We start from the raw sequence: 15578 nt of genomic DNA on the forward strand, positions 1-15578 counted from the left end.
TGTTAAACTAATCTGTATTCACCACTACTGAGCAAATGTATCAGCCCATGTGAACCATCTTTCCTGGTGGGGCACCTCTTTCTCCAGGGAAAGGTCTTCACTCACTAACAATGGAGCTCTTGTTGGGAGCACCAAATGCTGCAGTAGTTTTAATACCTTAGTTAAAATCTGGTAGTTGTTTTTTCTTTTTAATACAAGAAGAAACTCCTGTTAGAATTAGTGTGAGTCATACACCATAAACATTCAGTGCTCAAATCCCTTTGGGTTTCGAATGCCAAACAACACTGTATGCTTACATTTTTAAAAACTGCATTGTAGAATGCTAGAAAACATATGTTAACTCTCTGGTTTTAAGTAATGCTATAGTAGTTTTTAAAATATGTACTATAAAGTAAACCATTCATAAATTCCAATGCAATGCCAGTTATGTTAAAATCTTGACTACATCATTTCTTATGCATAATCCTCTTTCATTGTTTTAACCCACTAAGCAGAAATTTAAAATACGGATTGAAAGAAAATATATTCAAAAGCTAATGCATACATACAAGTATTTACATGTATTTACATAACCACCTGCTTAGCCGATCTGGCCTCATTAAAAACACTGAGATTTCCAGTAAATCAGAACCATCTCCAAAACATGCAAAGGTACACAAGACTCATGAAGACATTAATGTGTATTGCAAATATCCATTCATACAAAGTAACAAAAACAATAATTTTGCATCTGAGTTTGCAGTCAGCAATAATAATCTCTAGAATAATGAGCTTTCATTTAATTATAATGAACAGGTTGCAGAAAATTTAGTTTTAAAGAAAATAGCATTAACACTAGGCAATTTAACAGTAAAAATCAGAAGTGTATTTATAGTAGTCATCTTTAGTTAATAAATGCAAAAATTTTAGAGAAATTGTTTTCTATCTTCCAAACATTAAAGGAAAAAAATCCTTTCAGTAGAGCTAAATGCAAAAATATAAACCATGAGAAATAAAGGGAGAGAGCATTTTACATGATTGCTAAATCACACGGCATCAGCAATAGGTTCAGTGTATGTCTGTACACTTTGAGGAGTGGCTTCTATGTTCCTGAACTCTGTATTGCTCTGTTTACAACACAGGATGCTTTAAGGGAACCTCATTGAACTGGACTTAGGGTGAAGTACAAAGCTTGTGTATATACTCCATTGTGTCTAACACTCTAAAAATGATTATTGCTAGCAATGTCCTGAATTGATTCTGAAGCACAGACTGAGACAAACAACTAGTAGCATGCTCTAGTCCTGTATCTTTGAACATAGGAAGGAAAACTCTTTGATCACACTGCCCCGCTCTGGTCAAAAGAGAGAAAATGGTTAGCTCTTGAAACTGTGTTCCTAGCATGTAATACAAATTCACATAAAATGTATTTCATTAAAAGATATGCAAAATAACCAAATAATTTAGCTTAAAAGCTCAAGAAAATTGGAGTCTTTTGACTAACGACTTGGCAGGGGATAATATTATTATTGTTAATACTATTATATCCAGAGAAATATCTTTTACAATTCTTACAAGAATAGAATAAAATATCATATTGATATATAATGTCACTTGCTATGTACAAATATAAATCTAAAAGACTGATTTATTAAGTTATTAATGAAAAATTGAGAAATATGCTAATAGGAAATACTGTACTGTACTTTTAATCATTGTTTTTTTAAATAAAACCAAGTAATTTTTAAAGTTACCTAACCTTAAATGCCAAGACTCAGTGCTATTGAAAAGCAAGTCTCAGAAATGTATAAATTCCTAGTCAGTGTAACTATTCACTCTGAGTCATTGTCTTTAATCTGTAGTTGATATTAATAATAATAGTAATAATAGTAGAGATGGCAGTTAACATTGGCCATTTATGATATCAGACACTGGTCTAAACACTTTACATGTAATGTTTCTTTCACACTCATAAGAGAACTATAAATTAGGCGGTATTTTTATCCCTGTTTTACCATAAGCAGAAGAACAGTGAGAATTAGTGACTTACTCTCCACTGCACAGCTAAAATGAGTGTTAATTGTAGGATGCACACCCAGGCAGTCAAATGCCTGCTCTTCCACTCTGCTAAATATTGAGGAAATCAAAAATCGACTTGTCTTCTTTACTCAAAGTATATCTTGCACTCCGAAATAAATGTCATTCTTTGTCTATTATTTTTTTACTATCAAGATCAAATCAATAAGTTGCATGTTAATTAGTTCTGTGCCACTCTAATATGAATGATAATAAAGATTCATATAAGCAAATCCTATAAAAAGCACACGTTATCTTTATGTGTGTGTTTATGCGTATTTGGATGAAGGAAGTAGTAGAGGTCTGAGATAACTAGCAACTGTTATTTGCTTTGAGTTGTGACTACTTTACACTATGTCGATGATAGTTTTTGAGTGCTTTCTTTTTTGTATTAACTACCTGGTTTCTGTATTCTTAAATTACCTGAATCTCTGTCCTTAGCTTCAACCTTCGCGACAAACTCCCCTGGACTTTGGTTTTCTTTAACTGAAGCTTCATACAGGTGCTGCTTAAATCCTGGTGCATGGTCATTTACATCAAGAACAGTGATCGTCAAGATCTGCGATGATGAACGTGCTGATGTGCCATCATCCAGGGCCAGAAGGGTCAGAATGTGCTGAGTTTTTAGTTCATAATCCAAAGGATGAGCTGTAGTTAGTAAGCCTGGTTTGAAAGAGAAAAAAAAGTAGTGTGTTATGAATATTTCTTAGGTTGGTTATGCTCATTCTACCTATGCCTAACTTATTTAACTTGATAAAAACTCAAGTTTTCATTGTTAAAGAATGACTTGTATTAAACCAACTTTAAATTCACATATTATCCAGAATTAAAAGTTCACATTTTTAGTTAGAAAAGTCAATTTATTTACAAGGATGAATGAAAATTCAAAAACCATCTATCCTCTACTATTGTCTACTAGAAGGTCTACACTGAATGAAATTATGTCATTTGCCGGTAAATGGTTGGAACTGGAGAACATCATGCTAAATGAGCCAGACTCAGAAAGTCAAGGATTGAATGCTTTCTCTCATAGGTGGAAGCTAGAGAGAAGAAAAGAATATAAAACAGAACCTCAAAAAATAGAAGTGAGGGCTGAGGATATAGCTCAGTTGATAGAGTGCTTGCCTTGCATACACAAGGTCCTGGGTTCAATCCCCAGCACCACACACACACACACACAAACACACACAAATAGAGGGAGTAGAGGAAGGGGATCCAGAAGGAGGGAGGGAGAAGGGAAAGGGGAGGTACTGGGAAACGAAATCAACCAAATTATGCAATGTGCATGTACAAACATATCACAGTGAAACCCACTTCTAGGTATAATTGTAATATACCAACTGAAAAATAAAGAGAAATGAGTTCAGTGGAGTAGAGGGAAGGGATCAAGGAGAGGGAGGGGAGGAGAAAAAGGAGAAGTACTAGGAAATGAAATTGATCAAATTATGTTTCCTGCATGTGTGAAACATGCTGCAATGAGTCTCACTGCTATGTATAATTATAATACACTGATTAAAAACATAAAATTATTTGCTTGCCCAACATTTCCCTCACTCTAAAAGATATTCACAATATTAGCAACACATATTTTCATGTCACATGTGTTTAAAAGTGTTTGTGTTATTAAAATTTGAGTATGACTATATTACTTAAGATGTGTGGGGTTTTTTTGTTTGTTTGTTTTTGTTTTTTTATTTTTTGGTACGGGGGCTTGAACCCAGGGGCACTTAACCACTGAACCACATCCCTCTTTTTTTGGTATTTTATTTACAGACAGGGTCTCACTGAGTTGCTTAGGGCCTCACTAAGTTGCTGAGGCTGGCTTTGAACTCACAATCCTCCTGCCTCAGCCTCCTGAGCCGCTGTGATTACAAGACTGTGTCACCATGCCCAGCACGATGTTTGATTTTTGTTAAAGAGTTCTGGTCTCTTTCCACTTACTTTGAGTTAGCTGTCCTTTATTTTAACAATAAAGAGCGAGGGTGCTATAATTCAGGCAATAAAATTCACAAACAAAACATGGTTTTATCATATTGCCAATGAAGCACATAACACATATGAGTACAGGGCTGCATAAAGCCAGTCATTGCAAGATTCCAACTGTCACATTTTTCTTTTAGGACTGCTGATTTCTTCTCTCGTCCTTTAAGAACTTTCCTTCAAAGAATTCAAGAGGTTTATGGAATAAAATTCTATAAAAATAGTCTCTTAATAATTAGTCATCACTTCATATCTCACAGCCACTAAAGCCATTTCTTTATAAGAAACATGAGCCTTGTGGGAGGAAAAAGTTCCAGCTCATATGAATGCATTTGGCTATTACCATTTTAAGTCTTTGAAAAATATCTCAACTGAAACAGCCACTGCAATTGCTCAAAAACCATGATACTGAGACACAATTCTAATTTTATTCATTCTCTTTAACAATCTCAAATAGACCTTCCTTGGCCATGTTGGAAAACATTTTAAGTATCATTGAAATAGGTCCTTGGAGAGTTCCAACTCTAACAGGAATCAGCAGCCTGTGTCTGGACTATCTCCCTGTCAGTTGGGCATTTAGGTGGTGTTCACACATGCCTCAGAATGGAACCATATGCACAGGATTTAATAAATATTTTGATGAAAATTTCCAACAGAATAGAGCCAGACTACAATCATGACTTCCAAATCCTGCACATTCAGTTCCATTCCAAATAATGCTCTTATTAACTGTTGGGTCAAATGGTATACATCTGAGATTTTTTCCTGAGGCTTATATAGAGAATGAGATAGTAGTGTGTTAATTTTTCAATGTCCCCTGAAAATCAAGTAGAGGGAAGTTCATTTCCAAATTCAGAACACTATTCTCTGTACGTATATACTATTTCATCAAGTTTCATCTTAAAGTAGTTGTTTTTTGGCAACAAAGTGACAGAAAACAATTGAAGTGACAGTGAGAGACGTTTCCATAAAGTATTTGACAGTGATCTTCTAAAAATAAAAGGTTACAATTGGTGTGAAAAGCAACAGTCTTAATGTCCACACAAATTCAACCATTAAAATATGTGTATATTATTTCCATTTATTTACAAATATTTGTTTGCATAATATAAAGATAAGTTTCTGTGTCTAAGTCTCTAAATAATGCTGGTGATTTGTCATGTTACTGCCTTGATTTAGTTCCATCTCTTACTGCAAGGTCCCATGATGGGGGCAAAGAAATTTGCTATTATATATTCAGCCTGCAAGATGTGAGCTAGCTAGCTTTGCAAGATGCAAAGTGTAGCTACTATTAACAAACAAAAATTAAAATACATATATATCTTTCATTTATATATATATATATATATAAAGATATAGATATCTTTTTTGAGAACTATCATTTCAAAAGAAAGGAAAATGAACAGGATAAAATTAAGCAAGTAATAAGAGAATTTAATTGAAAAAGAAATAAAAATCCATCCAAATTAGAAAAAAAGAAATAAAAGCATCCTTGTTTGCAATCTTTTAAATAGAAAACCATAGTGATTTCACCCAGAAACTCTTATAACAAATAATTTCATTAAGGTTACAGAATATAAAATCAACATACAAAAATCAATTGCATCCTATACTCTAATAAGGAACTACTTGAAAAGGAAATTAGGAAAATGGTCCCCTTAATATAGCACCAAAAGGAGTAAAATACTTAGAATTAAACTTAAGGAGGTGAGCAACATCTATACCAATAATTACAAAACACTGATGAACAGAATTGAAGAAGGCACAACCAAATGGAAAGACAACCCATGTTCATAGAGTGGAAGTCTCAATATGGTTAATAAGTCTTCAAATACCCAAAGGGCTCTACAGAGTAAATGTAATCCCTATCAAATTTCCAGTAACATTTTTCATAGAAACAGAAAAAAATCTTAAAATTCAGGGCTGGGTTGTGGCTCAGTGGTACAGCACTTGTCTGGCATGTGTGAGGCACTGGGTTCAATTCTCAGCACCACATACAAGTAAATATATAAAGGTTCATCAACAACTAATAAAAATATTTTTTTAAAAATCTTAAAATTCATATAGAATTTCAAAGGGTCCCCAATAGCCAAAGTAATCTTGAGAAAAATGAACACAACTGGAAGAATCACACTTCCTCGTTTCAAAATATATCACAAAGCTACAGTGATCAAAACAGTATAGCACTGGTCTAAAGACAGTCAAATACCAGTATGACAGAGTAGAGAGCCCAGAAATAAATCTACATATGTATGGTCAACCGATCTTGGACAAAAGTACCAGGGATACACAATGGAGAAAGGATAGTCTCTTCAAGAAATGGAGGAAAAAATGTGAGAAAATTTGATATCTTCCATGCAGAAGAATGAAGTTAAACCTTATCTTACACCATATGTAAAAATAAACTCAAAATCAAATAAGTACTCAAATGTAAGACTAGAGACTATAAAACTCCTAGAAGAAAATATAGGAAAAACTTTTTGACATTGGTCTTGGCAATGATTTCATGAGTTGAACAATAAAAGCACAGACTACAGAAACAAAAATAACAAAGTGGGAATTCATCCAACTCAGAAACTTTTGTACAATAAACAAAAGACAACCTACAGAATGCAGAAAATATTGCAAACCACATATCTAGTGCGGGCTTAATATTTGAACTACATAAAGAACTCCTGCAAGTAACAAGAAACAATAATATAACCAAACTTAAAATAAACAGAGAACTTGAATAGATATTTCTTCAAAGAAGCCGTATAAGTGGCCAACAGGTATATGAAAAAAAAAATGCTTACTGTCATTAGTCAACAGGCAAATGCAAATAAAAATCACAATGAAATATCACCTTATAATTGATAGGATGGTAATGGTCAAAAACAAAAAGAGTTGGCAAGGATGTGGAGAAATTGAAACCCTTGAATATTGCTGGTGGTAATGCAAAATGTTTCAGCTACAAACATTTTCAGATTTCTCAAAAAAATTAAAAATGAAAACAAAATTATCATATAAGCCAGAAACCCCACTTCTGAATGCTAATCCAAAAGAACTGGAGTGAGGATCTCCAGGAGATAGTACCACGCCTGCATGCACTGTGGCACTGTTCACAATAACCAAATGTCCACCAGCAGAATGGTTTTAAAAAAAAGATACCTACAATGGAATACTATTTAGTCTTCAAAAAAGAAGGAAATTCTGTTAATATGTGACAACATGGATGAACTTTGAGGATATTATGCTAAGTAAAGAAAACCAATGACAGAAATACAAGTATTTGATTATACCATGTATTGGAGGTATTTTGAAATAGTCAAATTCATAGAATCACAGAAAACAATGGGGATTGTCTAATTGGATGGAGGGAAAAACAGGAAGAAATCATAGTTTCAGCTAAGTGAGATGAATTTGCTCTAGAAACTTCTGTATAACATGATGCCCATGGTCAAGAATAACGTATTGTGCAAATAAAACTTTAAGAGAGTAGGTCTCACATTAAGTTTTCTTGCTACAGTAAAATAAAATAGAAAACATTTAAAGTGACACAAAGATCACTGTACCTGATGACTCATCTAGCACAAAGGTCATGTTGTCATTTCCTGAGAGGATGCTATAGGTTACTTTTCCATTCCTTCCTTCATCTGGATCTTGAGCACTTACATGGTGCACCACAGAGCCCACCACAGCATCCTCTCGGACACAGGCAATGGGGAAAGTCGTGAAAGTGGGGCTGTGGTCATTTACATCCAAAATCACCACTTTTGCTACCAGTGATCTCAATCGCCGGTCTGTCACGTTCACAGCCTGATCGGACGCGGTCACTGTCAGAATGACAGTTGGAGTTTTCTCTCTGTCCAGCGAGGAGGCAGTGACTAATGAGCCAGATGAGGGGTGGACGAGAAATGGATTTGTGCCAGGATGGTGGGACTCAATGAAGTATTGTATCCTACTGTTCAGAAAGCTACCGTCGCCGTCTTTGGCATTGAATTCGTACACTAGAGTCCCTACTGGAACATTCTCTTCTACACTTATCACAATGAACTCATCCTGGAAAGATGGAGAATGATCATTCTGATCTTCCACATCGATACTTAGGAAGACTGTGCTATTCAAGGGAGGATTTTTGCTACGGTCTTCAGCAATCACCCTGAAAAGATAATGAGATGTCGTTTCATAATCAAGTTCCTTGGAAAGGTACAAGTCTCCCGTTGAGCTGTCGATTTCGAAGTGACCGTCCTTGTCATCCGCAGCAATGCTAAAGTGCAGCTTTCCATTATGATGTTGTTGAAGGTGATCAGGTGACTTTATCAAGCTCATTATTTTGGCAGGCTTCAAGTTTTCTGCTATAACTAAATGTCTGATATTCTGAGATATGATAACTCTCCCTTTGTAGAGTGGCATCACCTGAAATAAGAATAAAAAGGAGCTGTTAGTTTGCAGTATCTTAAAGCAGTTAACAAAATATGAACGAGATTAAATACCAGTACATGTTACAATATTAGTTTGAAAATTAATTCCTACTTGTGTAATATACGCATGTTAATTGGTCAGGAAACATTGTATGATGTAATTCCAATATGCCTCAGAAGATTAAAAATTGCATAATAAATAGTTAGGAGATAAGAAATGACATAATTTTCCACTCTTTGCAATATGTGAAATGATAGTTTTGTGAGGCCCTTATGGTTAAGCTGAAATGTAACCTTATGATTCTTCAAAGGGAATGTGGGGTAGCGAGTTCTCCAAATTACTCTAAATACTAGAGATCAATTTATCCATAATGGTATCTTTGGACATGTAAATATCATGTATCTTTGCCTGAAACAAAAAAGAAATTGAGGTATAGTTATGTAGATTTTTCTCCTAATCTGCATTTCCTTAATCTATAAAGAATATAATCTGAAAACAGAACTGTTGGGAAATATATTCTTGATTATATATATATATTAATATCACTGATTATCATGTACATCAATAAAGAAATCTACCAATGCAGTCACATGGTCTTAACTTTGGTTGGTATGATTTTCTCTTACCATGAAGACTTCACAGAACTTGTAAAACCTTAAAATACGGATCTTAAGCAACTGTTCTAAGCTTTAAAGATTTCAAAACACTATGTAGTTTATCATACGGCCATTGTTTACATACAGATTTCTCCTACCAATTTACCAGGTCCTAGCCATTAGGATATAATAAAAGAAAACACATAAACAAAGCAAGCTAAATGCTCATGGAGTGATGAATATCTTGTCAAGAACTGTCCAAAACTAATTCTAAAAGTTATCGGGATTTAAATCATTTCCTAGTGATAGTGAAGAAATAAATATATACATGCAAAGTGGTCTGAAAATGGTATTCATGTATTGAATGTATTTTCACTCTGCACACTTGTATACAAATCAAATGAAGCCTTCAGAATGTTCTTTCACACTTTATGGTGGCAACATTACCTGAATATTAACAATTGCCTCTCCGTGAAGGGCAGGCACTCCCTGGTCACTGGCGATGACAGTCATCCTGTAGGAAGGTCGATAATCATGTGAAAGCATCGTCGTGGTTCTTATTTCACCATTGTTGGCATCGATCTTAAAGTGATCAGAATAATCTTCTACACACACACAAATTAAGAAACAAATGTTAATTTACAATGCAGAAAACTAATTAATCCAATAAGTCTATGATTATTTGCAATATGTATGTGCCTTAAGTTCCATGACAGTTTGAACACCTTGGAGGAGATTCAAACCTTACACAATGTATCAAAATGTCATTTGCTACCAATGTCATGTGCTACAGTTTTTATGTTTTCATGTATCTGTTCAAATAAATTTAAAAAGAAGACCATTAACAAGAAACAACAAAATTTTTAAAAATGTTCAAGCATATTAAATCAGTAGATAAAATGATGTAATTAACTTCCTGGTGTTTACCACCTAGCTTCCATAATTATCAATTCATGAACAATCTTAATTCATCTATTCCTCATTTGTATACTTCTCACCTCCTATTTCCTTCTGAACAAGATCCAGGAATCATATCATTTCTTCTGTATGCACTTTAACATGTACCACTAAAAGATAAGGAATGCTTTTAAATAATAGCACTACCCTGAAACACTTCAAAATATAATAATGGTCCTTTAAGATCATCAAATATCCAGGAAGTTTTCAGATTTCCAATTGTCCCATAAATACATTTTTTTTGGTTTCTTCAAATTAGCATCAAAATCGTTTGCATATTCCATATTTCTTCAAATTATGCATTCCTGCCATGCATCTCTTTATTTTGCCCTTGTAATTCATCTGGCGAAGAAGCTGAATCATGTCTCCTGAAGTTTCTCATAGTCTAAATTTGTTGTCACATCACTAGTATGTGGCTTAATATGTTTCTCTGTCTGCTGTCAAACAGCAGGCAGGAGGATCCAGAAGGAGGATCTAGAAAGCTGATTCAATTTGTGTTGGCCAGACAATAGCAGAAGTGCTGTGCTTTCCTTCAAAGGCATCTGCTTGGCTGCCCTTTGTTTTTGATGTTGACCCTGTTGATTCACAGCCTAGATCTATGGATTCACCAAGGATTGCAGAACATACAACATTAATATTCTGCTTTATTAACTGCTTTTCATTTATGAGCTGGAATATTTCAATAAAAGAAATCACCTTTCATCTATTTTTTGATAACCCAGAGGAACAGTTCATTACTAAACTTTTAACTATAATGGGTAGGTTCATTAATATCCTCCAATGTTCCCACTATGATAAGTAAAGTTTTGTCTTGTTTTCAAGAATTTTTAAGCATGAAATTAAACAGATGCGTTTCAACATATAGCCACTATTATCATCATTGGTACTCATATTATTGAACACTGGATCATCTTAAAGATGATTCGTGGACATTTTGGACAGGATTCCAGTGGTCTTCATAGCCTCTTTATAACTGGTAGAGCAAAATCATGCAGGCTCTTTTTGTAGACTTCTTGTCTAACATCCAGAAGCAGTCATTTTCTCCTTTCAGTGGAAAATGATTAGGGGAGACCATATTCTGGTTATTAGGGAATGTTCATTATTTCTAGTTTGATCATCATTTCTAGGCCTTTTCAGTGGACAGAGAACAGATACACATAGGCACTAAAATAGATCATAATTTCATATAGATGTTTATAACTCAGATTGATACCACAAGGTTTTGAGTTAAGTAGCAGATTGCATTCTTCAATTAAGTCTGAATACTTCAAACAATGATTTAAAACTCAGAAAAAGCCTGAGTGGATAAAGTCTTCCATTCTTTGATTCAACAGTTGCTGAGTTACTAATATTGAATGATATTTGTTAATTATTGAAATCATAAAGACAAATAAAAAAGAACTCCTGCCTTTAAGAAACTCAGATATCGAGCAGGCAATTATATAACATTTATTAGTTGTGATTTCTGTGATTTAATGCACTCACTTTAGTCTCACCAGAATACTGTGGAGTGTTCTCATGAATATGATTCAAATCTTCATTCCCAGTTCACTAATTTTTATCTTGTTACTTTATTCTACTATATTTTGTTGTTGCCTCTATTTTGTAATGAGATAAAGTAAAAACAAAAGCAACATATATGACTGTATTTTCATATTGCTACATCCTGAGTGTTATTTTGGAAGCCAGGTGGATCAATTCTTAATGTTTCCTCAAGATTTTAAATGAAATGGCCAAGTATAAAGAAATCAGCAGGCTACGTATACCTCCAGATCTCACTGTTCTCTTCCTTCTCCACAGAAAGCCACTTGACTAACTAAAGTGAGGGCTTAGGTTTCTATTGCATACATTCATAAATATGTACAGCATGGATTTGCTTGTTTTAAAATAATGGTATTATAGCAGGATTATAACCCAATGTAAGTATATGTGTGTATGTGTTCCTCTTTACCCCTGTTGTTTTTCATAGGTATACCATGTTCTCTTTCCCTGCTCAAAATGAAACAGGAAAAAATATAATACAAAGATCTTCCTGGCCTAACTGAACTAATAACCAGGGGAAGATCTTTGAATGAATGCTTGCAAAAGCCACTTTCCTTCCCAGACCAGATTAGAATAAATTGAGAGACTAGAAAGAGAAAATTGAGCAATGACTAATGGGAAGACAACAAAACAAAACAAAACAAAACAAAACAAACAAACAAAATGGATAAAATAAAAAAGGAGAAAGAATAACTGTATTTAAATATAGGTCTGCTATTATGTATAAGTAAAATGCATCAATTTTGAAAAAAGGAAAATTAAATTTAAAAAGTTAGCTCTGCTGCAGCAGGCTCATTAACTCTGCAAAAGCACTGTTCCAAAACACTGTTCACGTGTCCTGAAAAGTTGGAAAGATCTTCTGAAATGTTTACAGGTAAAGAAATCAGGATGTGGGCCTAGGGACATGAAAGGAGAACTTGCCCCCTGATCAAGGAGGTGATCAGAGGAACATCTGGAAAGAGGTGACACAATGAACTCAGAACCACTGTTAGAGGAGAATTCTTTTTATCTTCTGTAACTTGCCCTTTTCACTTCAAGTTCAAGATTTTTCCAGGATCATGTATACACATCTCCAGTGCACTCAATTTCACTGTATTTTATAAAAACACCACATGATGCAAGCAATTGAAGCAATTCTTCAACAAATATTCTGCTACATGTCTTGTTCTACACATACCTGAGTTTCTCTGAGGTACACAGCAGAAATGGAACCAAGAGGCTCACCATGAACACACCTCCAACTGCATATTACCTGCTGTTCTTCAAAGTACTCAGGCTGATGAGGCTGAGCATGTTTTTTCACATATTTTTGGTTATTCAGGCTCCTTTTTAAATTTTTAATACAGCTTTGTAGATCTGTTTCTTTGTAAATTTTTGCTTTTCTTGTTTAAAAATCATTCTTTGCCCTCAATGCTATATGATCAATTAATTAATTAATTAATTTTAATCTTAATTAAAATTAAATTAATTTTAATCTTAATTAAAATTAACTAATTAATTTTAATTTTTTTCCTCATATTTTCTTCTGTAAGATTTCAAGGATTTTCCTACTTAAATCACCTCATCTTTGATATATTGAGAGTAGATAAAGAATCTTATTTTACTGATAGTATATCTTTTCCCCATTTATCATACAAGATGTCTCCATTTATGTGGGATGAATTCTCTATTCTTTCCCACTGGTCTATTTGTTAATCAAAGAGTCAATATAATAGTGTCATAATTACAGATTTTTTTTTTTTTTGTACCAGGGATTGAACCCAGGGGCACTTAACCACTGAGCCACGTCCCCAGCCTTTTTAATATTTTATTTAGAGACAGAGACTTGCTAAGTTGCTTAGGGCCTCCCTAAGTTGCAGAGGCTGGCTTTAAACTTGCGATCCTCCTGCCTCAGCCTCCCAAACAGCTAGGATTTAATTACAGAAGTTTTATAAATTCAAATCCAGTGTAAATATTTTACTTGTTCTTTTGACATTGTCTTAGTTATTTCATGATTTTTGCTCTTCCACGTGACTTCCAGAATCAGTTTGTCAAATTCCACCAAAAACTCATTGAGGTTTCAATTGGAAATACACTCAATATATATTTTAAACATTTTTGTCCTTAGGATATAGAGTCTTCCTGATACATATGAACACGACACAGTTTTTAATTTCATTGGTCAGATATTTATTTCATTTGCCTTTTTCATTTACCTTCACTAATATTTTGTCGTTTTCTACATAAAGGATTTACACATGTTATATTGGAATGCCCTTTAATAGGCACAGATCCTGACTTAGGGAGTTTTGAAGCTTATATAAATTGAGGAGTTCTCCTAGAGGAAAAATAGGACAATAAATATAAATTGCCTACTATCCCCCTCCCCTGGAGAAGTCCGCATAGTAAAGGGCCCTGAACTTGCAAGTTTCGTTTTAGCTTCCAAGAAAATCTGCCCTCACCCTACAGTTGTCTTTATGAATTCAAGACAGATCTTTGAAAAACTGCTTAGTTTTAAAAGTGTTAGTGAGATTTCAAGTGGCTCCCAGAAAAATACACTACCCTATTAATTCCAATACTTTGCCTGTAATACCGCTTGGTTTTCCATGAAGATAGTCATATTATCTGCAAGCAATGGCAATATTGTCTCTTGTTTTACTGTTTGTGTCAAACAAGAGAAAGCACCAAAGTCTTTTTAAAAATGGTCTAAGAGACAATGCAGACTAAAGCTAATCACCAGAAAAAATCTGAGGCCAGCACATTTTAAGATATAAAAGTAAAATTGTTGCAATGAAGTTCTCATGTATGCAACAAATATATGGTATGGTTTATGGGATAGTACAGGTAGGTATGATTTACTCTGATGTTAAGAGTAGATCATCTTCATAGAGATTCACAGATACTTGGCATTCGTAACACACTACCTACCATTTCTTATCTACTAGTTACTACATGCCTCTGGTAAAAGTTGATTTGTACTTCAGATTAGTGCAAATTACTCATTTAAGGTGGATGGTTTCTATTTAGGACATATAAAAATTTTCGTTAAACCTATAATTTTTTTAAATTAGGGTGATTCATGGTAATAGCAAATGAATTGTTTTCAATTTTGTATTACACTCAAAGGTAATTAGAGAATTGGTTGAATAATTAAAATAGGATGTAGCTTCCCACAAGGAGATAGATAGCTGATAAACGACAGAGAGAATTCTGAAAGGGGTGAAGCCTTAATAATAGTAATTTTTACCTGCGGAGATTGAATACAGAACTTCTGCATTGCTTCCTTCATCGAGGTCCTTTGCAAAAACAGTTGTGACCAACATATTTACTGGCTGATCTTCCAAAACCTGTCATGAAAACACATGGCTTATAAAAGACTCAGTGAACATTTAAAAGGAAGCATCAGTAGGCTTTTAAATGAAAGAACATATTACACTAAGCATATTTAAATACTTTTAAAATCCATGTACCATTCAAATGTCTACCACAGAAAAGTTACACAGGTGGAAGTCCATCAAAAGGATCCACCTTACAGATTTAAATCTTTTACTCAGTTTGAAAAAATTATCAGGAGCATTTGAACTAATTCTGCAAACAAATAAAAAGAATGGAAATCAAATTAACTAAGCAGTTATATATTTTGGATATTTTAAAATAATTCTCATTCCTCACCTTCTCAGGTCATTGTTTAAAAGGTAGTTGTTAAAATATGCTAAAGATAAATATGACCCTTTATTTCAGGAAACATACCTTACACAGGAAACATATCTTATTAATAGGAATTTCCCTGGAATATTGTAATGCACATGTGGAATTCAACTCTCCAATTAAGCTCAGGGTATTTTAATGATAGAATTGCAAATCTCATGATAACCTGATACTGTTTGGCTTTGGGATAATTTTTCTTTAAATATGGTTTCAAAAGATTAAAGTTATTAAATTTTTCAAGAGCTTTTTTGAGTTGTTCAGTGTGTATATTTGAGCCCAATTTGCCCAATTTGATTATTTTAGAGCAGTAGCTATCAAACCTTTCATTCATACATTAAAAATAAGTATAACCGGGTG

General features: G+C 33.9%; 1 protein-coding gene across 2 annotated transcripts in view; it reads right to left on the reverse strand.

Moving 5' to 3' along the window:
* The window catches only part of Dchs2 (dachsous cadherin-related 2), a 257300-nt gene that overhangs the window by 68157 nt on the left and 173565 nt on the right, over window positions 1–15578 (reverse strand). The window contains exons 7-10 of one of the 2 annotated variants that reach the window (XM_047567605.1): window positions 14761–14860; window positions 9483–9637; window positions 7590–8433; window positions 2479–2718 (exon numbers count right to left, since the gene is read on the reverse strand). In XM_047567605.1, the coding sequence (XP_047423561.1) occupies window positions 2479–2718; window positions 7590–8433; window positions 9483–9637; window positions 14761–14860 (1339 nt within the window). Of the gene's footprint in view, window positions 1–2478; window positions 2719–7589; window positions 8434–9482; window positions 9641–14760; window positions 14861–15578 lie in introns of both variants that reach the window. The other variant, XM_047567604.1, reaches the window with a different exon arrangement.

Source organism: Sciurus carolinensis, chromosome 10 (genome assembly GCF_902686445.1).
Source record: "Sciurus carolinensis chromosome 10, mSciCar1.2, whole genome shotgun sequence".
NCBI classification, from domain to species: domain Eukaryota; kingdom Metazoa; phylum Chordata; class Mammalia; order Rodentia; family Sciuridae; genus Sciurus; species Sciurus carolinensis.